General features: G+C 38.0%; 1 protein-coding gene across 1 annotated transcript in view; it reads left to right on the forward strand.

The window, feature by feature from the left end:
- ANOS1 (anosmin 1) overlaps window positions 1-20,691 on the forward strand; it is a 134,286-nt gene that overhangs the window by 22,328 nt on the left and 91,267 nt on the right. Inside the window, exon 2 of the mRNA XM_032680358.1 lies at window positions 3,213-3,260. Coding sequence (XP_032536249.1) covers window positions 3,213-3,260 — 48 coding nt within the window. The remainder of the gene's footprint in view (window positions 1-3,212; window positions 3,261-20,691) is intronic.

Consider the following 20,691-nt stretch of genomic DNA (forward strand, 5'->3'; position numbering starts at 1 on the left):
AATTCCCACTAGCATATGTTATTTATGGCTGTTCTAAAGTTTTATTACTTCTATTTATATCTCTTTTCAAAGGGTTTTTGACCTGACATGGTGCTGCTCATAGTTAGCTAATGTTATACTAGCAAATTTCAGTTTTAGCTAAAATCTACAGTAATGATAGATAAAAGTGCTATCATAAAATCAAATAGTGATTGCATTTTAATCTGCTGGAACATAAATTTTCATAAAATATTGAAATTAAATGATTAGAATTTTGCTCCTAAATAAGCCGACAAGTGGAAAGGAGTAAATATATCTTTATCAACCCCAGAGCTCCTTAGGTGATACAGGAGGAGAAATTTTTAGTATTACAGCTTATATGAAAAAAAAGGCTTATATAAAGTTTCTGAAGTTCAGATCAAAAGTTGTGGTGAAAGCCAAACCATTCTGTGATTCTATGGATGTGGAGATTGTTGAAGCCACACACTCACAGAATGATTGAAGTTGGAAGGGATCTTTATAAAGATCATCTAGACCACCCCTCCCTGTCCTGGGATCTTTGACGAGATCATACTGGTTGCTGGACAGTTCCAATGATGGAACATCCACCACTTCTCTTGGCAATCTGTTTCAGTATCTCACCATCCTCACTGTAAAAAGTTTCTTCCCTAGATCCAATATAAATCTGCCCTCTCTCAGTTTAAAACCGTTGCCTCTTGTTCTGTCACTACAGATCTTGGTAAAAAGTCTTATCTTTCTCATAAGCCCCTTTTATATATTGAAAGGCTGCAATAAGGTCTCCCTGGAGTGTTCTCTTCTCCAGACTGAACAACTCCAACTCTCTCAGCCTTTATTGAGCTCAGGTCTTCAGATCATTTTCGTGGTCCTCCTCTGGACCTGCTCCAACAGGTCCTTGACCTTCTTGTCCTGGGGACTCCAGAACTGGATGCAATTCTCTGTGTGGGGCTCATGAGAGCAGATTAGAGGAGGACAATTCCTTACCTTGACCTGCTGGCCACATCTTGGGAGCTTTTATGAACATATAACATACTTGTATGAAGACATGCACAAACATGATCTATTGAAACATTCACAAAGAGAGATCCAGCTTCAAAGCATAGGCTTCATAGCTGTGGTAGCAAGTCACTGTATTCAAGCTTATAAGCTTTGCTGGATCAGAACAGAGTGCTGCAGTTTTGAGAAACTGTTCTAGTTGTCTTGGTTACAATGTTTCTAATGTATCTATTTCTATTTCCAAATTGTAGTTGATGGATATTAAGAGAATAATTCTGAATTTGTCTGTGTGAGTTTTATACATAAACAGTTATGTATTGTTGTTGTTAAGAGCCAGCTGGCAACTAAGCTTGACACACGTGCTCACTCAATTGCCCCCCTGGGTGGGATGTTGAAGACGATCGGAAGAGTAGAAGTGAGAAAACTCGTGGGTTGAGATAAAGACAGTTTAATAGGTAAAGCAAAAGCCATGCACACAAGCAAAACAAGGAATTATTTCACTGCTTGCCATAGGGAGGCAGGTGTTCAGCCGTCCTCAGGAAAGCCGGGCTTCATTAAACATAATGGAGACTGGGGAAGACAAATACCATCGCTCCAAATATACCCCCTTCCTCCTTCTCCCCCCAGCATTATATGTTGAGCATGATTCCATAGGGTATGGAATATTCCTTTGGTCAGTTGGAATCAGCTGTCCCAGCTGTGTCCTCTCCTAACTCATTGTTTATCTCCAGCCTGCTCCCTGGTGGGATCGGGTGCAGAAAAGACCTTGATGGTGTATGTAAGCCCTGCTCAGCAGTAATAAAACCATCCCTGTTATCAACACTGTTTCCAGCACAAATCGAAAGCATAGCCCATACTAGCTACTGTGAAGAAAATTATATCTATCCTAGATGAAACCAACACATATATATATATATATATATATATATATATATATATATGTATATTATTCTATTATTTGCATCACCCTTCATTAAAAAAAAAAAAAAAGAGAAAAAGGTATACTGCTGCTGTATTAGTCCTTCGTATTCTGGCCTACCTGAATTCCTTCTCCTTGGAAACTGATTTCCAGATCTATAGTTGGTGCCAATGGCAGAGATATACTACAGTCACATTAATTCATCCCTGGGAATTAAGGTGGGAATACCTTGCCTAATTGATATGAAAGGATGTCCTATTACTCTATTTGACTCACAATTGTAGTCAGATTCTGAACAAATTTACCAGAATCTTCTTCTGTTCTATTTCCAGAGTATGAGCTTACACATTTTGGAAGAAATATATATGAGGTCCAAAGTACATGAACATGCACTCTGTGTTTCAGAGCTTGTACCCTATTTCTCATGTTCAGTCTAAAGAGTCACTCAGTTCTTCCTGATGTTGTTTCGATCTTCCCCTATACAGAAAGTGAATCATTATTTTGTCTTATCTCTTAACATCACAAACATATGTTTTTCTTTTCTGAACTGTGTTTTTTTTTAAACTGGAAATATTGTTTCCAAAATTGACTCTTTAGAAGCTCCTCTAGGAGAACAGCAAGTTACTGTTTGTCCCTGTGCCAGTTTTGTATTTATCTTTCTGTTCTCATCATGTTTTCTTTTCCTTTAGCTTAAATTATTATTTTGCATGTTATACTGTATTGGTTGTTTTACTGCAGTCAAGATAAATGAGAGCTGTAGTGTTTCCTTATCTGGGAAATGCACTTTATTATCAAAAATATAAAATTAAACTGGCACAGATGTCTTTGGTAAACTCATGTCTCATTTAATTGAATTTTCCATTACTTCAAGGTTGTTCATTATCTTTCCTCGGTAATTTATTTTAAGTATCATGCAGTATTGAAATGTGACTAATGGACTTTCTGTTCATGAATCACTACCAATCCATATCAATTTCTTAAATGCAAGTGTTACCTTTTGTCTGCTTCTTAGCAATTCTAGACAATAAGTGTTTACAAAGATGGACTAAAAGATGACTGGTCAGTTTTCCACCAAACTTATCTGGTGAAATGCATTCCTAACTTTTTTCTGATCTCTTTACACTCGCCTGAGCCTTTTACTCCACACAAGGGAGTAGGAGTCAGCATTGGTACTTGTGTTGTGGCACAACATCATTCTCTAAGAAGAACTGGATGGTGTTTTCTATTTTAACACATTAGGGTGGACATATCGAGTCTGAAAGAAATATTAATATTTATTTACTTTTCCTTTATCTTTCAGAACAATGGGTCACTTGCTTGGTGCCAGAATCATAAACAGTGTTCAAAGGTAAGTCCTGTTTTCCCCCTCTCATTTAGGTTACCTAGCTGCTTTCAATCTCATCTATAGATTAAATGCTTCTCTTCTTAGCCTGTTCTCAGAAGCATCTGTTTGTATTTTATTTTTAAACCTCAACCTATAATAAAATATTGAAAATTAAAACCAAGTGGTTTACTCTTTCAGGACAAAGGAATCATGTTTGAGGATACATATCAAGCATAGTTAAACTCTAATTCTGTGTTTATAACAAAGTTTACACTGGGTAAAATCTGATGTATACTATGTGTTTTTTCAGTTTTTGTGGTCAGAAGAGAGTAAAACTGTCAATAACTTTAAAACCTTCCTTCAACAGCACCAAGCTATGTCAACATTCAACATTTCATTCAGTTTGGGTATTTAATTTTTAGCTGGACACTGCATTTCTTTCAAAGCATTCTTGATACAAATCCCAGTGGCTCTACTGATGCCCTGTCCTATCTTAGCACTGTAATCCTGAAAGCCTAAACGGTAGGTGAGATAATTGTCAGCTGATAAAAATCTCTCTATGGTGCCTGGAGGGAAGCAGCAATGATTTGGGAGCTTTGGTGTGTCAGGTAGAATTACACATTTTGGTCCTGACTGTTCATAAACATCATGGGAGGTGCATCCATTGGAAATTTTTCTGAAAATGCTCAAGGTAGTATTTTTGTCTAAACATCCTGAAAATGTATTTCTACAATAATTTAGGCCTTTTAACTTCAATAATTATTCTTTATTCATGAAGATTGTACTGAAAATGGGCTTAAATCTAAGTAGCATTGTTCTGTATTGTTTTAATAATGTAATCTTTGTAAATGCGGATGCTAACCCTTGATTTTAACACATGACAATTTCTTGTATACATTTAAAGAGTGAGATTACTGATTCACTGCTCTAGCTTCTCTTGACATAAGTGGAATTGGAAATGGGGCAATATGGTATTGACTGTTCCATTGCAGGTAAATAAAACAAAGTTGATTGCTTTTGTCGGCATGAAAATCCAGAGTATAACAATGTCAGTATAAGAAAAGAAGGGAACATTTCCTTTTAGCTTTGCCTCAGTGCTAAGGGTTGCACTTCTGCAATGAAATCTCATCATTCTTGGAAACGCCAAACAGAGGTGCAGAGAATGTGTTTCATAATAACCGAATTGCCTTTGAAGCAAAGCATGAGGGCCTCGTACCACAGTGGAAAGGTTATTCAGTGGTTTGTGTCTGCCCAACAAAGAAGGAATAGTACAAGAAAACTAGTCCAGCTTTTAAGGCAGGGTAGGATTTATAGGAGTATCTCTCAGAGTTGCTCACAAGTTTATGCAATCCACAGAAGGTGTATATAAGCTGTTATGGATCTAAAGTTTACCTTAAGATTTTATTAGTCTCTTGAAATCAGTGTAAGAAGGCTACAAATTAATATTTTATTGTATTACAAAACACAATGATACCTTAAGTTTTAAATTACTTAACATATACTTTACAGTCATGTTACCTTATGTTTTTCATTCTTTTTTAGGAAGGTAATATATTTTTCTTGGAAAGCAGCTTTGCCATATTTAGAAAATAACTAAATATAAACTTGGTCAAATTGTCAGCAGAGCTGAACATAAGCAGAATGTTGTCTTTTCAGGATGGCTTTGGTTTTTTGTGGTTTGTAATGTGAAGTCAATTGTATTTTCTAACTGAAACTTTCAAAGTGATGCAGGGAGTTGAGTTAACCTTTTAAAACAGCAAAATCCTTTCACTGCATCTCAGCACCTCAGTGGATGAGGTTTATATGAGTATGGCAGGTAGTGGAGGATCCTGCAAGGAATGGTGTGATACTTGACCTTATACTAACATGGAAGGCCTTGTTGGAGATGTAAAGTCTGGAGACAACCTTGCCTGCAGTGACCATGAGATTGTGAAATTCAGCATTGGGCAAGAAGGAAGCAGGGCAGCAAGTAAGATTACAACCATGGATTTAAGGAGAGCTAACTTTAGCCACTTTATTGGTCTTCTTCGAAGAATCCTGTGGGAACAGGTCCTACAGGGAAGAGGTGTCAAGGAGAGCTGGTTAATATTAAAGGATCACATTCTCAAGGCTCAAGAACAATGCATCCTGATGAGCAAAAATTCAGGCTAAGTGGGCAAGAGACCTGTGTGGATAAATAAAGAACTTGTGTCATTACACAAGCATAAGCAGGAAATATACAGGAGATGAAAGTGGGATCAGGCCACTTGCAATGAGAATAGAAAGGTCGTCAGAGTAAGGAGGAATGAGGCAAGGAAGGCCAAGGCCCATCTGGAATTAATGGAGTGGGGACCATGCCAACAGAGGACGTGGAAAAGGCAAAGTTACTGAATGCCTTTGTTGCTGTCTTCGCTGACAAGACCAGCCCTCATCAATCTCTGACCCAGGAGACCAGAGTGAAGGAATATTGTAAGGAAGACTTTCCCTTGGTCATGGAGCATTGACTTAGAGAGCACCCTGACCATCCACACATCCACTGGCTCTGATAGAATGTATCCATAAATGCTAAGAGAGCTGGCTAACACCATAGCTAGACCGGTCACAATAATTTTTGAAAGGTTGATCAAGTGATCAAGGGAGCTGCCTGAGGACTGGAAAAACCCAGATTTTACCCCAGTCTTCAAAAGGGGCAAGAAGGAGGACATAGGGAACTACCGACCAATCAGCCTCAACTAAATCCCTGAAAAGGTGGTGGAGTGTCTCACTCTGAAAGCTATCTCTGTCCACGTGGATGACAAGAAGGTGATAAGGAGTAGTCAGTGTGGATTCACTGAAGGTAAGTCATACTTGAGCAACCTGATTGCCTTCTGCAACAAAACAACTACCTGGATGGATAAGGAAAAAGCAGTGGATATTGTCTACCTCAGCTTCAGGAAGGCTTTTGACACTGTCTCTCACAATATCCTCATAGGACAGGCAAACTCAAGAAGTGTGGACTGGATGAGTAACAATGAGGTGGATTAAGAATGGGCTGAACAGCAGGTCCCAGAGGATCATTGTCAGTGGCACAGGGTCTAGTTGGAGGTCTGTCAGTTGTGATGTCCCCCAAGGTTCAATACTGGGCCTAGTATTGTTTAACTTATTCATTAATGACTTGGATGGAAGGGCAGATGCCTCCTCACCAAGTTTGCTGATGACACAAAGCTGGGAGGAGTGGTCGATACCCCAGAGGGCGGTGCAGCCCTTCAGAAGGACCTCAACAGGTTGGAGATATGGGCAGAGAAAAACTGCCTGAAATTCAGCAAAGTACAGGGTCCTGCACCTGGGGGAGAATAACCTCAGGCACCAGTACGGGCTGGGGGGCTGACCTGCTGGAAAGCAGCTTTGTGGGGAAGGGCCTGGGGTCTGTCCATGACCCAGCAGTGTGTCCCTGTGGCCAAGAAAGCCAATGGTATCCTGGGATACATTAGGAAATGCATTGCCAGCAGGTCGAGGGAGGTGATCCTGTCCGTCTACTCAGCCCTACTGAGGCCACATCTGGAGTGCTGTGTCCAGGTCTGTACTCCTCAGTACAAGATAGTACAAGAGAGGTCCAGTGGAGGGAAACGAGGATGCTTGAGGGACTGGAGCATCTCTCTTATGTGGAGTTGGGGCTGAGGGAGTTGGGGCTGTTCAGCCTTAAGAAAGACAACTGAGAGGGAACCTCCGAACGGAGGGCTCTTTTCAGTGTTGCCAAGCAGTAGGACAAGGAGCAATGGGCAGAAACTGATGCACAGGAAGTTCCACCTGAATACGAGGAAGAACTTCTTTGCTGTGTGACTGTACACTGGAACAGGTTGCCTAGAGAGGTTGTGGAGTCTCCTTGACTGGAGATATTCAAGAACTATTGGGATGCAATCCTGAGCAATGTGCTCTAGGGTGACTCTGCACGAGCACGGAGGTTGTACCAAATGACCCACTGTGGTCCCTTCCAGCCTTAACCTTCTGTGGTATCTCAGATGACATTTTTTTTAAAGGATTCTCCCACCTTTGTTTTGTGGTTGTGTTGTTTAGCGACAGGACTTTTTGAGGTGATTTGTGGTAAACTGTGGATGACAGCAGGCATCCATCTACTTTATTAGTGGGGAGACTTTGAAGCACAGAAGTATCTTTGTTTGCACACATATTTGCATCTGATACACAATGGAGAAGTTTTACTTGGAAGTTGTATCAACGTATTAGACAGTGGCTGACACAACAATAAAAGATGTAGGTAATTTAGTAACTTTTCTATTATTTTAGGCTTTCATAGAACAGTTTATAAGATGAAAAAGGTACACTGTGGTCCATCTTCTTACTTGTAACATAATTAATCTCAATTTTATTTTAGAAGCTTTTATTTTATTCCAAGGGCAGACGGTAGCCTGTAAATGTAGAAGTCCTGAATGGGAAATGGAGCTATGGAGAAAAAAAAAAAATATAAAGCATCCAATACAAGGCTTTTGCATGTGTTTTCTCCTTAATAAGCCTTTGATGTCTGTTTTGATTTCATTTTGCCTAGACCTGATCTGAGAAAAAACCCCAGTTCTAGAGTCTCTGCCCATTATTCTCTGAGAGTAAGATCAGTCTGATATAAAATTCTGTATAAATTTTGTGGCTACTCTTTTGTACGTAGAATGATTGGGAAGAATATTTTAATACCAGAATAGAATGAAAATTATTTTTTTTCCTTTTGGAAGTCTGTGGTCTGTAGTTGAAGATAGCTCCCGATAAAGTATTGTTCTAGTTTGTTTGGTCAGTGAAGTACCTCTAAAGCTAATTTCAGCTATTATACCATTGCCCTCTAATACAGGTGTAGACAACAAATGCTTAGTTGAAGATGAACATTTTTGAGAATGGCTAGTTTGTCAAAGTGGTGCAAATCTAATGAACTAAAGTGGTTTTAGCTTGCACAGGAACACTTGTAGATCGCTACCTACATCCCAAATGGCTATTTATATTAGTAATATTAATGGAACAAGTCACAAAAACATGACTGTGAGCAGCAAAATATGCACCAGTGATTTTACATATAATTTAATTGAATGAGATCTCTCCAGAGGTCTGTTTTGCAAGATAAAACACAAGAGAGCTCTTGAATGCTTACCCTGTTTGACATAAATGTATGTAATTTCAATATGTTAAAATACTCTTATAATTGGGACAACTACAGGATCAGTAAATAAATTGCCATTTTTGGTTGCAGTAGTTACTAATTCACCGCTATCATGCACTCCTGCTTGTCTGCTGGCACCGTGTTGAAACAGACTGAGGGCTTTCTTTCTTGGATTCTTGTCAATTGCCTGGTTGGCTTCCACTGTGAATATGAGTATTGAGGTAAAATTGGCACTGTAGTTGATGATGTTTGTGAAATTCCTTGGAAATGGATTTAAAACGCAAATTTCTTTGTCCAGCTTCATTCATAGTTTTGTTTGAGCTTATGCTTCTTGAGTTGTAGACGATTCCCTTCCAAGGGGACAGAGGGTCCAATATGCTGACTGGGCCTAACCCATAGGAAGGTCTACTGTCTCCCTGTGGCCTGGGTAAGGATACCACCAGAAAACTTCCTAGCCTGTTGCAGCCCTGAGACTACTAGCCATTACTGATCTTCCATGTAGGGAACAATGAAGGGGCAGCATGCAGTTGAGGATGATCAAAAAGGGCTTCATGACCTTGGGATGTTTGGTAAGGGAATTTGGGACACAAGTTATATTCTCCTCCACACTTCTAGTTAAAGGCAGCAACACTGGAAGAAACAGACAGGCTGAGTCTACTAATAGATGGCTCTGTGGCTGATTTCACTGCCAAAATTTTGGGGTTTTTGACAACTGGTTTATCATCTACTGAATGCTTCACCCACCAAATCCATATCTATCCAATTTAGAGAGAAGGATTTTGGGGGAGACCCTGTAAAAGGCCCAGTAAAGCTGTTCTGTGTGTCATGAATGACCTCCCTATCCTTTACGTGCCTTAGAATAGCTTCTAGGAGGATTTGTTTCATAATTTTCCAGGCACTGAGATGAGGCTGACAGATTGGTAGCTCTCAGGGTCCTCCTTTCTACCTTCTTAAAAAATGGATGCAATGTTTCACTTTTTCCAGTCACCTGGGACTCTGCTATGACTTTTCAAATATCATGGCAACTATGTCAGCCAATTCCCTCTGAACTCCGGGATACATCTCATCAGGTCCCATAGACCTATGCATGTTCAGGTTCCTGATCTTTACTTACAGTTGGAGGAGTTTTGCTTTCCCAGTCCCTCTCTTGCAGTCTGTTCACTCAGGAGGTTTGGGAAGAGTGGTTGCCATTGAAGACTGAAGAAAAAAAGTTGTTGAATACCTTGGCCCTCTCCCTATTGGGCTATGTCCCTTTACTCTTCCCAGGGCAGATGTTCCTGCTTCCACTGCCCGTGCATTTCCTTTTTACCCTTTAGCTTGATGAAGAGGTCTCCATGCATCTATGCTGGTCTCTTGCCTTCTTGATTTCTTACACCTGGTGATCTAGCGCTCTTGTACTTTATGGAACATGTCCTTAAAGATCTGCTAGCTCTGTTTTGCTCCCTTCAGAGCAGCTTCCCAGCAGGTCCTGTTGACTAACTTCTGGAAGAGCTAGAATTTTACTTTCCAAAAATTTAGGGTCCTGATTCACTCTTCACCTGACCCATATCCCTCAGGACTACAAACTTCATGATGATTGCATCCCAGGCTGCCTCCAATCTTGACATCACCAATTAACTCACTTGATGTAAAGCATTATAATAACCATTGCATTTGTTGATCAATCTCCTACTAACAGCTGTATGTCGATTTAAGTACTACACGCTATTTGAAATACTATTAGAATCTGGCCTAAGAAAATAGTGTGCAAGAATGACTCAAGTACTTCAAGGGTAAAAATGTTGCACCAGAGGTTTACTTGTTTTGTACAATGGCAATAAATTGGTTTATGTTGTGTTTGGAATTCCTCTACTGAGTTAACCTGTGCTTGGATTTAACTTTCAAGTCCTTACATAAGTAGTGTTTGGGGGTTTTTTTGCCTCTCTTTAACTTACCCTCTGAAAAATCTTTATGTGGTATTTTGCCTTTTTCTCTCCACTAGTGTCATTATTCTGTGTGGCCATCTACCTGTTTCTTACAAATCTACCAAAGAATCAGTGAATTGTTTACATTGGAAGGAACCCACTTAGATCTTCTAATACAAGCCTCCTACTCAAGTAGGGTCAGCTAGACCAGGTTGTCCAGAATCACATCCAGTTGGGTTTTGAGTATCTCCACGCATGAAAACCACAACCTCTCTGGGCAACCTCTTTCAGTGTTTGACGGCCTGGCCGTAAGAGAGTTTCTATTTCCTGTTTTTTAATTTGTGCCTGTTGCCCCTTGTTTAGTCCATGGGCATGCCTGAGAAGAGCCTGATTCACTCTTCTTCATTGCATCCCAATGGGTATTTATAAACATGGGTAAGATCCCTCTGAACCTTCTCTCCAGGCTGAACAGTCCTAACTCTTTGAGCTTCTCTGTATATGGCAGATGCTCCAGCCCCTAAATGATATTCTTGGCCCAGTGTTTTCTTCTTCTTTTCTACTTATGCTTTCTAAGCCCAAAATGACTCCTGCCTACTGCCATTTGCAAAGCCCATGTCCTTAAAATCCCACTGCCCTTTGTTGTCTTATGAGCAGTGATTCATGCTAAACTGTTTGTAAATGCACAGCATTTGCTGTTCCTGCTCCGTTTTTCCAGTTTGTTTTTGCAGTGTGAGCTCCGTATTACAAGGCTGTTCAAGTACTTGGAAGTGCTGAGCCCATAACAGGTGCTTCACTGTAAAAACAACAGTAGGAGTCAATTGCTACTGAGAATAACATGAAATGACAAACTGTCCTGCATTGATGCTGGCTTAGTGAAAAATGTATTTTAGCCCTAAGCGGAGGGGGTGGTGGTGGTGCAATGACTGGGAAGGGCATTTCAAGAGTTTGTGAAGTAGAGATAATTATTTTTTTTTATTTATTTTACAGCTCCTTACACAGGGTTTTCTTTTTGTAGGCAACTGAAAGTCAAGAGACCAGCAGGCATAATTTAGAGCTGCATGTGCAGTGGCATTTACAAGGACTGGAGATAAATGGGGATCATCATAATACACTGTGAATTGCAGTACAAATTTCTTGTTCCCAGTAGCCAAGGTAGTGGTCCCTGATTGATTGATTCCATGGGAAGGCTGAAAGGCTAGTTTTTGAAATTTTGGAACTGAGAGGAATATGTGAAAATAAAGATAAATAAGTTTACAAATGCTTCAGCCAAATAAACAGATTGTTTGACTATTTCAAAAAGAAAACTAATTTCTTTATAGAATGTACACTTCTGAATTCTATATGTGAGCAATTATTTCAGGTTTCAAGCTGAGCTCTTTCCCAAGATAGTGCAGGTGAAAAAATGAGCTAATGGTTTAAACAATTCGAGTTTTGATGCAGCCTTCCGTCAAAGCCCACTGAAATGAAAACTCACAGTTTTAATTTGTGCCTCCAGCATCTAACTCAGTCTGAAATGGTGTCAGCGATTTGCCCTGCCCACAGTGCTGTCATTCTTATGTTAAGCATTCTGTGCACACACGCTGGGAGACTTCTATCAAACGTATTAGTGTGCATTTGAGAGATCATTAGCCTGAAGTAGCTGGAACATTCCAGGTTTCTTAGCCGGGAAGCTCACATCGCTGCTGGAAAGTATGTTGAGCCACTGTTATTTAAACAATAAAGCTACAGCAGGATAGGGATAGCTTTGTAAAATTTAGTAGGAATAGTGGTATCATGATTGAAGTGGCACCCATGAGAGGGCAAGATAATGAATGTTTTGATTTTTGGCTAAAAAGACAGAATGAATTAAAATTTCTTTCTCGATCTGCCAGACATTGTTTTTCTTTCATGTAGTAAAAGATAAGGTAAAACCATTTAATAGAATCAGAGTTCATAAGACTTGATCAGATTATTGGTCTGCTAAATAGATGAAAATAATCCTGATCATATAAGAAATAAGAAGACAGATGTAATACTTATTGCTGGAATTCTTATAGATTATTTGATTTTGTTATTATATTAATCTATGAAAAGGTAAAGGGGGCTGAGATAATCATAGTGGTTATATGATTAGAGCTGAACTACCTAAGAAATAGATGAACTGAAGTTTCTGGGTATTTGTGTTTGGGGAAATAGAAGAAAGAGCTTTGTGATTCAGTGTTTGTGTTGGTACAAAAGCATTAGTGTATAAATGTGCTGTGATGACAGGAATCCCTTTGTTCTCTAAAGGCCTTGAGAACTGACAAATAAACAGAGCTAAAATCCAAACATTGTTTACAGTACTTTGTAATACACTGATGTATTGTTATGTGTTTGTAAATATCAAGTATTGGTTTTTTTGGGTATTGAAAACACAGTTATGTTTGAACATGGGACACTGAAATAAGTGAAAATTAAGTAAGTTCATATTCCTCAAAGTTGCTGTGTTGGATCACATCAGTCATCCTTCCAGTCTCATACTTGTCTTGCCAGCTAGATTCCCCAGAGGTAAATAAACCTTCAGGTCTAGAATAACTGCTAGATAACAGCTAGAAAAAAACTTACGTAAACCGTATTACTTACTTTGTGTGATACTGTGAAACATAAAGGGTATGTCCTTTTCAAGACACTAGTTCTGGTTTCTTAGTTCTTGCTGCTTACTGTTTTGTTCAGCTTAAATGTTTTTGCCTTAGGACAACAGGCGTCAGGGCTTTATGGAAAGTGTTGTGCTTGACCTTCTCTCTGAATGATGCTGCTGACAAAATTCTGTCTCTTGTACAAATAATCCAAATACTTTCCTTTTTCTCTTGTTAAAAGATCATTACCACTGTTAGAGCTCTTATGACAGGCAGGGAGGAAAAGATCATATTGGTTGTCTGTCCCTGTGCCCCAGGTTTTTGTTAATACAGAATTCTGCTGAGGTTCTCATTGATCCTCAGTGTGGATTTACAGAAAAGGTTGTCTCTTTTGAAGCTTGATGTTTTGGCCAGTTTTATCTGGTCCACTTTTTAAGGAGGTAATCAAGTCTGATCACTGTGCTGTTTGAAATTTGACCTCCTGAATACTGAGCAGACTAAGCCAATGCTGAGCATAACTAGCCGAAGATTAAGTAACCCTCTTTGACAGAGAAAGGATGCAAAATTGTCATTAATGACTGAATTGTGCCAACACTGGCTTTGAGGATAATAGCATAGCAGTCTCAACTCCAGTCTCAGAAATGCACATGCTGGCTTTAGACCTTAAGTCTGCATACTCTACACCATTTACAGACATACACTACAGCTAAAGGGAGAAACACGTGCGTGGGCGTGCACTCATACACACACACACACACACACACAAACCCAACATTTATTGAAGCTGGCATGCCGAAGCACTAAATGCTTCTTTAACTTAGCTTTATCTGCTTCAGTGAACACTCTTCAAAATCCAAGGATATTCAGACTGCAGAACCCTTTATTTAGAGGTATTTAAACACAAACATAATCCCTTCCAAGAAACTTTTGAAATACCAATGGAGCTATGCAGCCTAATCAAGTGTGAATTTTTGTCATCTAGAAAGCAGTTGATTAAGTAACATCTAACAGAAGGACAGTCATCATTGGAGCAACATTAGTCAGACAGTAAAGACAAACCGTACAACTGAGACGAAGGAAAATTAGCAGTAAATATACTTGAAAATAAGCATCGAATTAATCTTTCTGAATCCTTAATTTTCCCAGGTCTCTCACCACTCAGTTTGCTGAAACCTTGTAGATATTTTTTTCTCATCTTTCAATAACTTTACACTCTATATGCAGAGGGAAATATATAATATGAAATTGTATTTGAAGTTTTGATTCCCTAAATACAATATTAGTTCCCAAAGCTCAGCTGCATGAATTGCCCTTAGGAAATTTCAGTAGCTCACATAAGTCAGAAAATGTGTACAAAACTTATAACTTTGCATTGGAGATCAGAATCCTAATTTTATCTTATTAAAATACGTTTCATTAACCTAATTAATTCTTAGTACAATACAGGCTGTAATAGTCTGTTTAAATGTATGGTCCTTTTCCTCTCTTGTGGGAGACAACTGCAGAGTTAGATCAAATACAGCTCTAGTTAAGTGACAAAGACAAAATGTACTTGCGTTGACCTTTAATGTAGTAATAAAATACATTCAGCCACTGTAAAGAGTTTTGCTTGACTACACCAGGGCATTGTTCAAAGCCCACTGAAGTAAAGAATACTGACTTTAAACAAGCTTTATACCCATCTGTAAGGCAAGATTGTGCTTTTTCAAATGACCTACCTGGGAGTTTCTCCATTACTGTAATATTGAAGGAGATGTAAAAGTGTGCTTAGGTAGATGAGGTTACTGTGCTGAGAGGAAGGCAACTGTCTTTGAGGCACACAGACAGGGATGTAAGCATCCTCTTCTCCACACACTCACTGAGCTGTAAGGAAAGCATTGAGCTGGAAGTGAGAGCTATGACTGTTTTCCACTTTTGAGCGCCTGCAAAGAATTGGAAAGCTATCCGAGCACAGAAGCGTGGTCTATCCTGAAACAGAAATTGCAGGTTTTATTTTGTAACACTAATTTGGGATATTTAATCAGACATTAATGATTTAATTGCTGTTTAGCACTGATTGTTATTAGAATAACTCTGTATGCACAACAGACAAAAACGCTTCTGAAAGGGTGCAGTGTTAAAGAGCTAGTTTTGTGCTATGAATTTTAAGGAGATCTCCTCATTGAGTTTCCATAAAACGTTCCACTTAAAGTCAGTTTGGGGTATAGTCTCAGGTTAACAAGTCAAAAAGGTAACTGGTTTTGACATTTCTTCCATAATATTCACTAAACAATACGATTTACAAGCTTGCATTGTGATCTTAGTCTTATCAGATGTTTTTAGCTATTTCAGTGGCCTGAAGAGTATAAGCACACAGTCAGCACAGAAGTATACAGACAGAGGTCCCAATACTGAGATAGTGACAGGAAAGTATTTGAACCTCTTTTCTGAAGTCACTTCTGAAGTCACAGCAATGGGTCTAAAGGCTATTTCCTGCAGTGTATTTTAAAATTGGGTTGCATCCTCATTTTATACAAGTTAACAGTTACTTGGGGTATAAAGTAAAAGGGGAAATCATAGACATATTTCTTGAATGTTGACATATTTATTTAATATGTATGGGAAATGTAAAGGCGTATTTTGAGTTCATGTTCAATCTGAGCAGTTGCCCATGCAGGAACACCAGCAGGATCCACTACACTGAAATGAAATAAGACTATTATTTTAGAAATAACTATTCAGCCTTGTACTGTTTTGATGCTGGTGTATGTATGCATAAAAGGGATTTCTTGTTTCAGAAAGGTGTTTTCAGCTTATGCATTTAGAAATTAAAGGATTGCCATAATTAAGTCTGTGAAGGTATTTTTTGCTTTGATGTGTGAACCAGGAGACTGAGTTATGAACAAAGATCTTTTCCCCAGTGTATCTAATGTTCTACTTCCTTTAAGTTGTAAAATCTGTGGGTCCCAACAAATGTCAGTTTGCAGCCTGTAACTTTGGATTATACATATGGGTATGATTTTTTTTCCCTCACAGAGGTGATATTTATTGTATCCACAATAAATGAAATTTCAATATCCACAATAAACCATGCTATGAAAAGAAAACTGAGTTACAGCACTTGGGATTTGAACTGCACAGTCCAAAGACAGTAGAAATTTTCCAGAGTTAGTAGTGCAGAATCAAATTTTAAAGCAGTTTCATATTAGGAGTGAAATCTCTCCAGTTTTATGGTTTATGTAAAACATTAATCTGTGTTGTTACTAACTGAATTTTGAACACCTTTGGGAAGGAAATAGACTTAATTTTGTTTTATGTAAATATGACCACCCTGTTAGACCTGGTAAAAAACAAATTATTGGTTAAACAGTAGTTACCACTATATAATTTTTTTCAACTTATGTCCACTTAAATCAGGCTTTATTGTTACATGGATTCTGATGTGTTGATCTTCCTAATATTTGGAATTCTTTCAGTTTAGCCTGAGAATACAATATATAGCCCTGAATATATCTCTAGCCTCATCCATGCAGCTTGTTCGAAGAAGAATTAACCAAGCTTGCTTCTGGGTGGCAGGAATGCTCCTGGGAGGTACGGACAGACACAGCAGGCAGAGCTCAGTCTGGCTGCAGTTGTTAATTTTTGTTTGGATCTGAACCATATTGTTGAGTGATATCTGAGGATATCTTTATTCACTTACCAGGTGGCAGGTCTAAAGCTCCTAAAGGGCCATCAGCAAGGGAGGAATTGCAGTTTTTTGTGTGAGATTTTTGAAAGGTTAGGATTTATAGCTGTAAAGAAGAATTGAGACAAAGAGAGCTGATGTGTAACTACTTAAATCAATGAAGACATTACCAAACCTGTCTTTGCCACTTTAAGATCATTGGCTCAGCACCACTGGTGTCTCAGAGAAAGTCTTCAACATCTTTCCACTGGAGATCTGTTCTGCTCATATATTATTTAATGCTCTATTTTCCTACCAGTATTTCTCATTGAAGGTATCTGCATGACAGTTCAGCTATTCCTGCTGCACAGTTTCCTCATCCAAAATCGTGTTGCATTTTGTGTCATACACAGCTCCTACAATAATTACAACCCACATTTTTGGTGGGGTCATGATACAGAAAATAATCCCCTTTTAATTGCTTATTTTCTTCAAAGATGAATTAAACATGTTTCATAACTGAATATTTTAAAATTAATCTATAGTTAAATAACACATTTGAATAACAAATTAGTGTTAAAAAAGAAGAAGATATTTGGTTGGTGGCTTTGTTGCTTTATTTTTTTCCTTTTAATTTCAACCCTCCCATTAAATAAACTGAAACCAGGAGAATTAAAATAATGTAGCTGTATTGTGGAAATACATTTTTTTGTTAAATTATAATAGTGGTGCAGAAAATCACAACATGTACTTCATTCAAAGTAATATCCGTCTGTAGGGGAAATCATCTGATTTTCATGTTTTCTAGGTTTAATAAGGGTTTAAAATTATTGCAGATTGAGGAATTTAATTCCTTAAATGGCAAGTAAGTAGGTCATCATCATCTTCAGGGAAAGACTTATTTGTCCTCATTATTCCTGGGTCCAACATTATGCAAATTCACTTTATAATACACGTGAAAGTACTTATTGTAAGGAAGTGGGTGTAACTATATGCAGTACTTTCAACATTTTTATTCTGACAACATCAACAGCAAAATAGATTTGCAAACACTATTCATATACATGAATGTTTTCAATCATTAATACAGGAAGATTGAATTAATTAGAAATTAATCTTTTCTTCCCCCTTTTTACTGGTTCTATGGTAGAAAGATTGTCAGATATAATACCAATTTAAAAGTGTTTGTGAATTGTATGGTGCACTTCATGGCTATTTAAACTTCTACTTTTGGCAAGTTATATAAAAATGTTAAAAGACATTGGTGGTATTATCTTAAAACAGTAAGGGCATGGCATGGTGGTAAAAGAGCAGTGAACAGGCAGTATAGTAGTATAGGCAGATCACATACTTGCATCTTTGCTGACAAATGACAGGGATTGTTCCTGCCCTGCTAGCAGGAGATCCTAGGGGAGGCTTGTTGCACCTCTGCTATCTGCCTGCCACACCTTCCTCTTATTAGAAAAATGAGCTGTGGTTTTAATTGTCTAATTTTTATTTTAAAAATAAAGTTTTTCACCATGGAATAAAAGAAGAAAGAAGATGTTACATTGTAATAATGTATATTTTCCCCCCAGAGTTGTTGCAGTTTACTGGGTAGGTCAGTGCAATTCAAACAGTTGCATGTGTGGCAAGTGTGTTGTGTGTTTGTACAGAAACACACTTGATTGATCAGTTAGACCAAGGTGACATTTTAAGTGCATTACAGTTTGGTTTTTGGTTTTTTTTTATTCCTCTGGAGAAATACTGAAATACTTCAATACAGTTGTGCTTTTTATTGTAGTTTTATCAAGCAGTGAACTTAGGGAAAAGCTCTTGAGTATGTTTTATTATGCTGTCATGGAAAGCTAGCACATTTTTTCTAATTGCTAACATTTGTTGGGTGATGACAGGTTATCAAATAGTACAGAGCTATTTAACACCTTGGAAGAAGACAATAAAGAAACTTGTGACATTTTCTTAACATGGAGCACAGTGTGTTTTGGGAAATCTGTCAGTGAGAAGACAGGCCTGTAAAGATGTCTGGCCTATTTTGACCTTTCTGCCCCTTTTTTGTATTCTGCTGTTTCAGATTTGCAAATGACTCGATGTTTGGTACTTGAAAGTAGACATCACATAACGAGGAAAGGATATGAATATGTTTCAGAAATGTTGTACTGCGCAGTGGAAAAAATTGCACTCAGAAAATGATTACGCATTTTGTTCATGGCTCCAGAACATTATTAAAGGGAGTAAAAATGTTTTCTGATTTAAATAAATTGTAAATGTAGTTATTTTTGGGTGGTCTGTCAAAGTGGTAGATGTTGCATCAAATCCAAGTACTACTGAAGCATGGTACTATATGCCTGCAGTAATCTGAGCTCCTCCATAATGATGTATGACACTCACTTTGCATGCTTTGTGCTGTATTTTATCCAGCATTTGGGTAGCATGATATTCTGACCTTGTCTGATTGGTGATCTCATTTTCCATGAACGTCGCAAGGATAGTAAACAAAGCCTAGAAGAATTGTCAAGCTGACAAGTTGTATTGTTCTGTATCTTTTCAAGACAAAGCTACAGAAATTTATCCCTCTTGACACCTTTGTCTCTTGTATTAAGAAAGCTTTAACTAACTTCTCTTTAGTTCTATGGTCTACCGTCTAAAAATGCCACATCTTATAAAGAGAACAGGTAGAAAGGCTTTTAAGGAGAGGCCTCAGGGACGTGGAGTAAGTTAAGAAAAAACAGCAGCAGCTAAATCGTCTAAGGATTCCAAGACTGTCAAGAGTGCATTATAAGAAGTGTATGAAACATTTAAATGACACTTCTGTATTAACACTTATAAATAACTATGAATTAAACTAGTTTGTAAATACATTGTACAAATATGTTGGGTAGAAAAATACTTTTTTTCATGAATCCCACAGACATTTACAGATGTCAGTGATTGCAGGAATGCTGAAATGGTTTTGTTTTATTGTGTTTTCCTTTCGCTTTCCTCTCGCACTCCCTCAAGAAACCTATAAAACAGAAATGTTTCACTCTGTTCAAACCATATGGAGGTTTTGCATCTGGAAAATTCGAACCTAAATCTGTATGTAACTTTCAGTTGAATATTGATCTTTTTTCAATTGCATTATTTAAATTCTATGTGTGAAAGATAAATTCTGGAGTCTAGAATTGCATCTCGATAATGTGGTTGTACTTTAGTTGCTTAAACTAGCTTTTGTAACTATTTTTGCTTTTGATGGGAAGTTGACAGTACACATCTTCAACAGGTACTTATAAACAATGAGAACTTCAAAAATGAAGGCAGTATATAGCTAAGTGGCAATCTGAATGGGAAGTGGGATTACACTTTACTTATACTGGGATTTGGATGTAAGGTCTCTAATTTATTTATAACAAAGTTAATCATCTTCTAGTTGAACAGTTAAATACTGAGGACATCGCTTTTTTGAGTTGTTTTACGCTTCAGCCAATTGACAGAAGATAAGCTTCTGTACCCATCCCTCCCAGCACTTTCAAAGCGCAGTGGAGCTTATTATAAATGAATGACTCATACATAGGGTGGAACAAATGCACCATTGGTAGCCTACAGAGATAATAACACTGACCTCCGGTCATTTTACAAGGGAACTCTCTCGTGTAGGTCGACTTCCCACTGCTTTAAACCCAACCTAAATAGACCATTCACGAGGAACTGGATTGACAGATTAGAGATTTATATGCACAAATGTAGGCATTAGCAGCATGGTCTCTGCACTTCAGGAGACGAGAAGTAGTTGAAAGATCTGAGCACTTAAAGCAGAGGGACCCTTTTCTGTAAAGAAGTAGGTTTGTAAACTTCATTCAGACTTACTGAAGTATGTAGGGCAGTCATAAAAGTCCAACCTTGCAGTCTGTTTATGCAGGACTCTCAATAATATGAATAACCAATTTCCAATATAATTTGGAAATAAGGGTTATGATAGCACTGCCGCTTCATATGGGATGTTGGAGTGGGTGAAAAGAAGACACAATTTTAAGTTCTAAGTCAAAATATGCTTAAAATGCATTTTTTGCCTTCTTCCCTTCAATACATACGTACAAAGTGAGTAAATGAAAATAGTTTTGTAAAAGTTTTGTAGAAGTTTAGCATTTGTCAAATGATACCCATTTTAGAAGGATCTTGACATACTAAATTTAAGCTTAAGAATCCAAAACTAGTAATGTGTACT

Source organism: Chiroxiphia lanceolata, chromosome 2 (genome assembly GCF_009829145.1).
Source record: "Chiroxiphia lanceolata isolate bChiLan1 chromosome 2, bChiLan1.pri, whole genome shotgun sequence".
NCBI classification, from domain to species: Eukaryota; Metazoa; Chordata; class Aves; order Passeriformes; family Pipridae; genus Chiroxiphia; species Chiroxiphia lanceolata.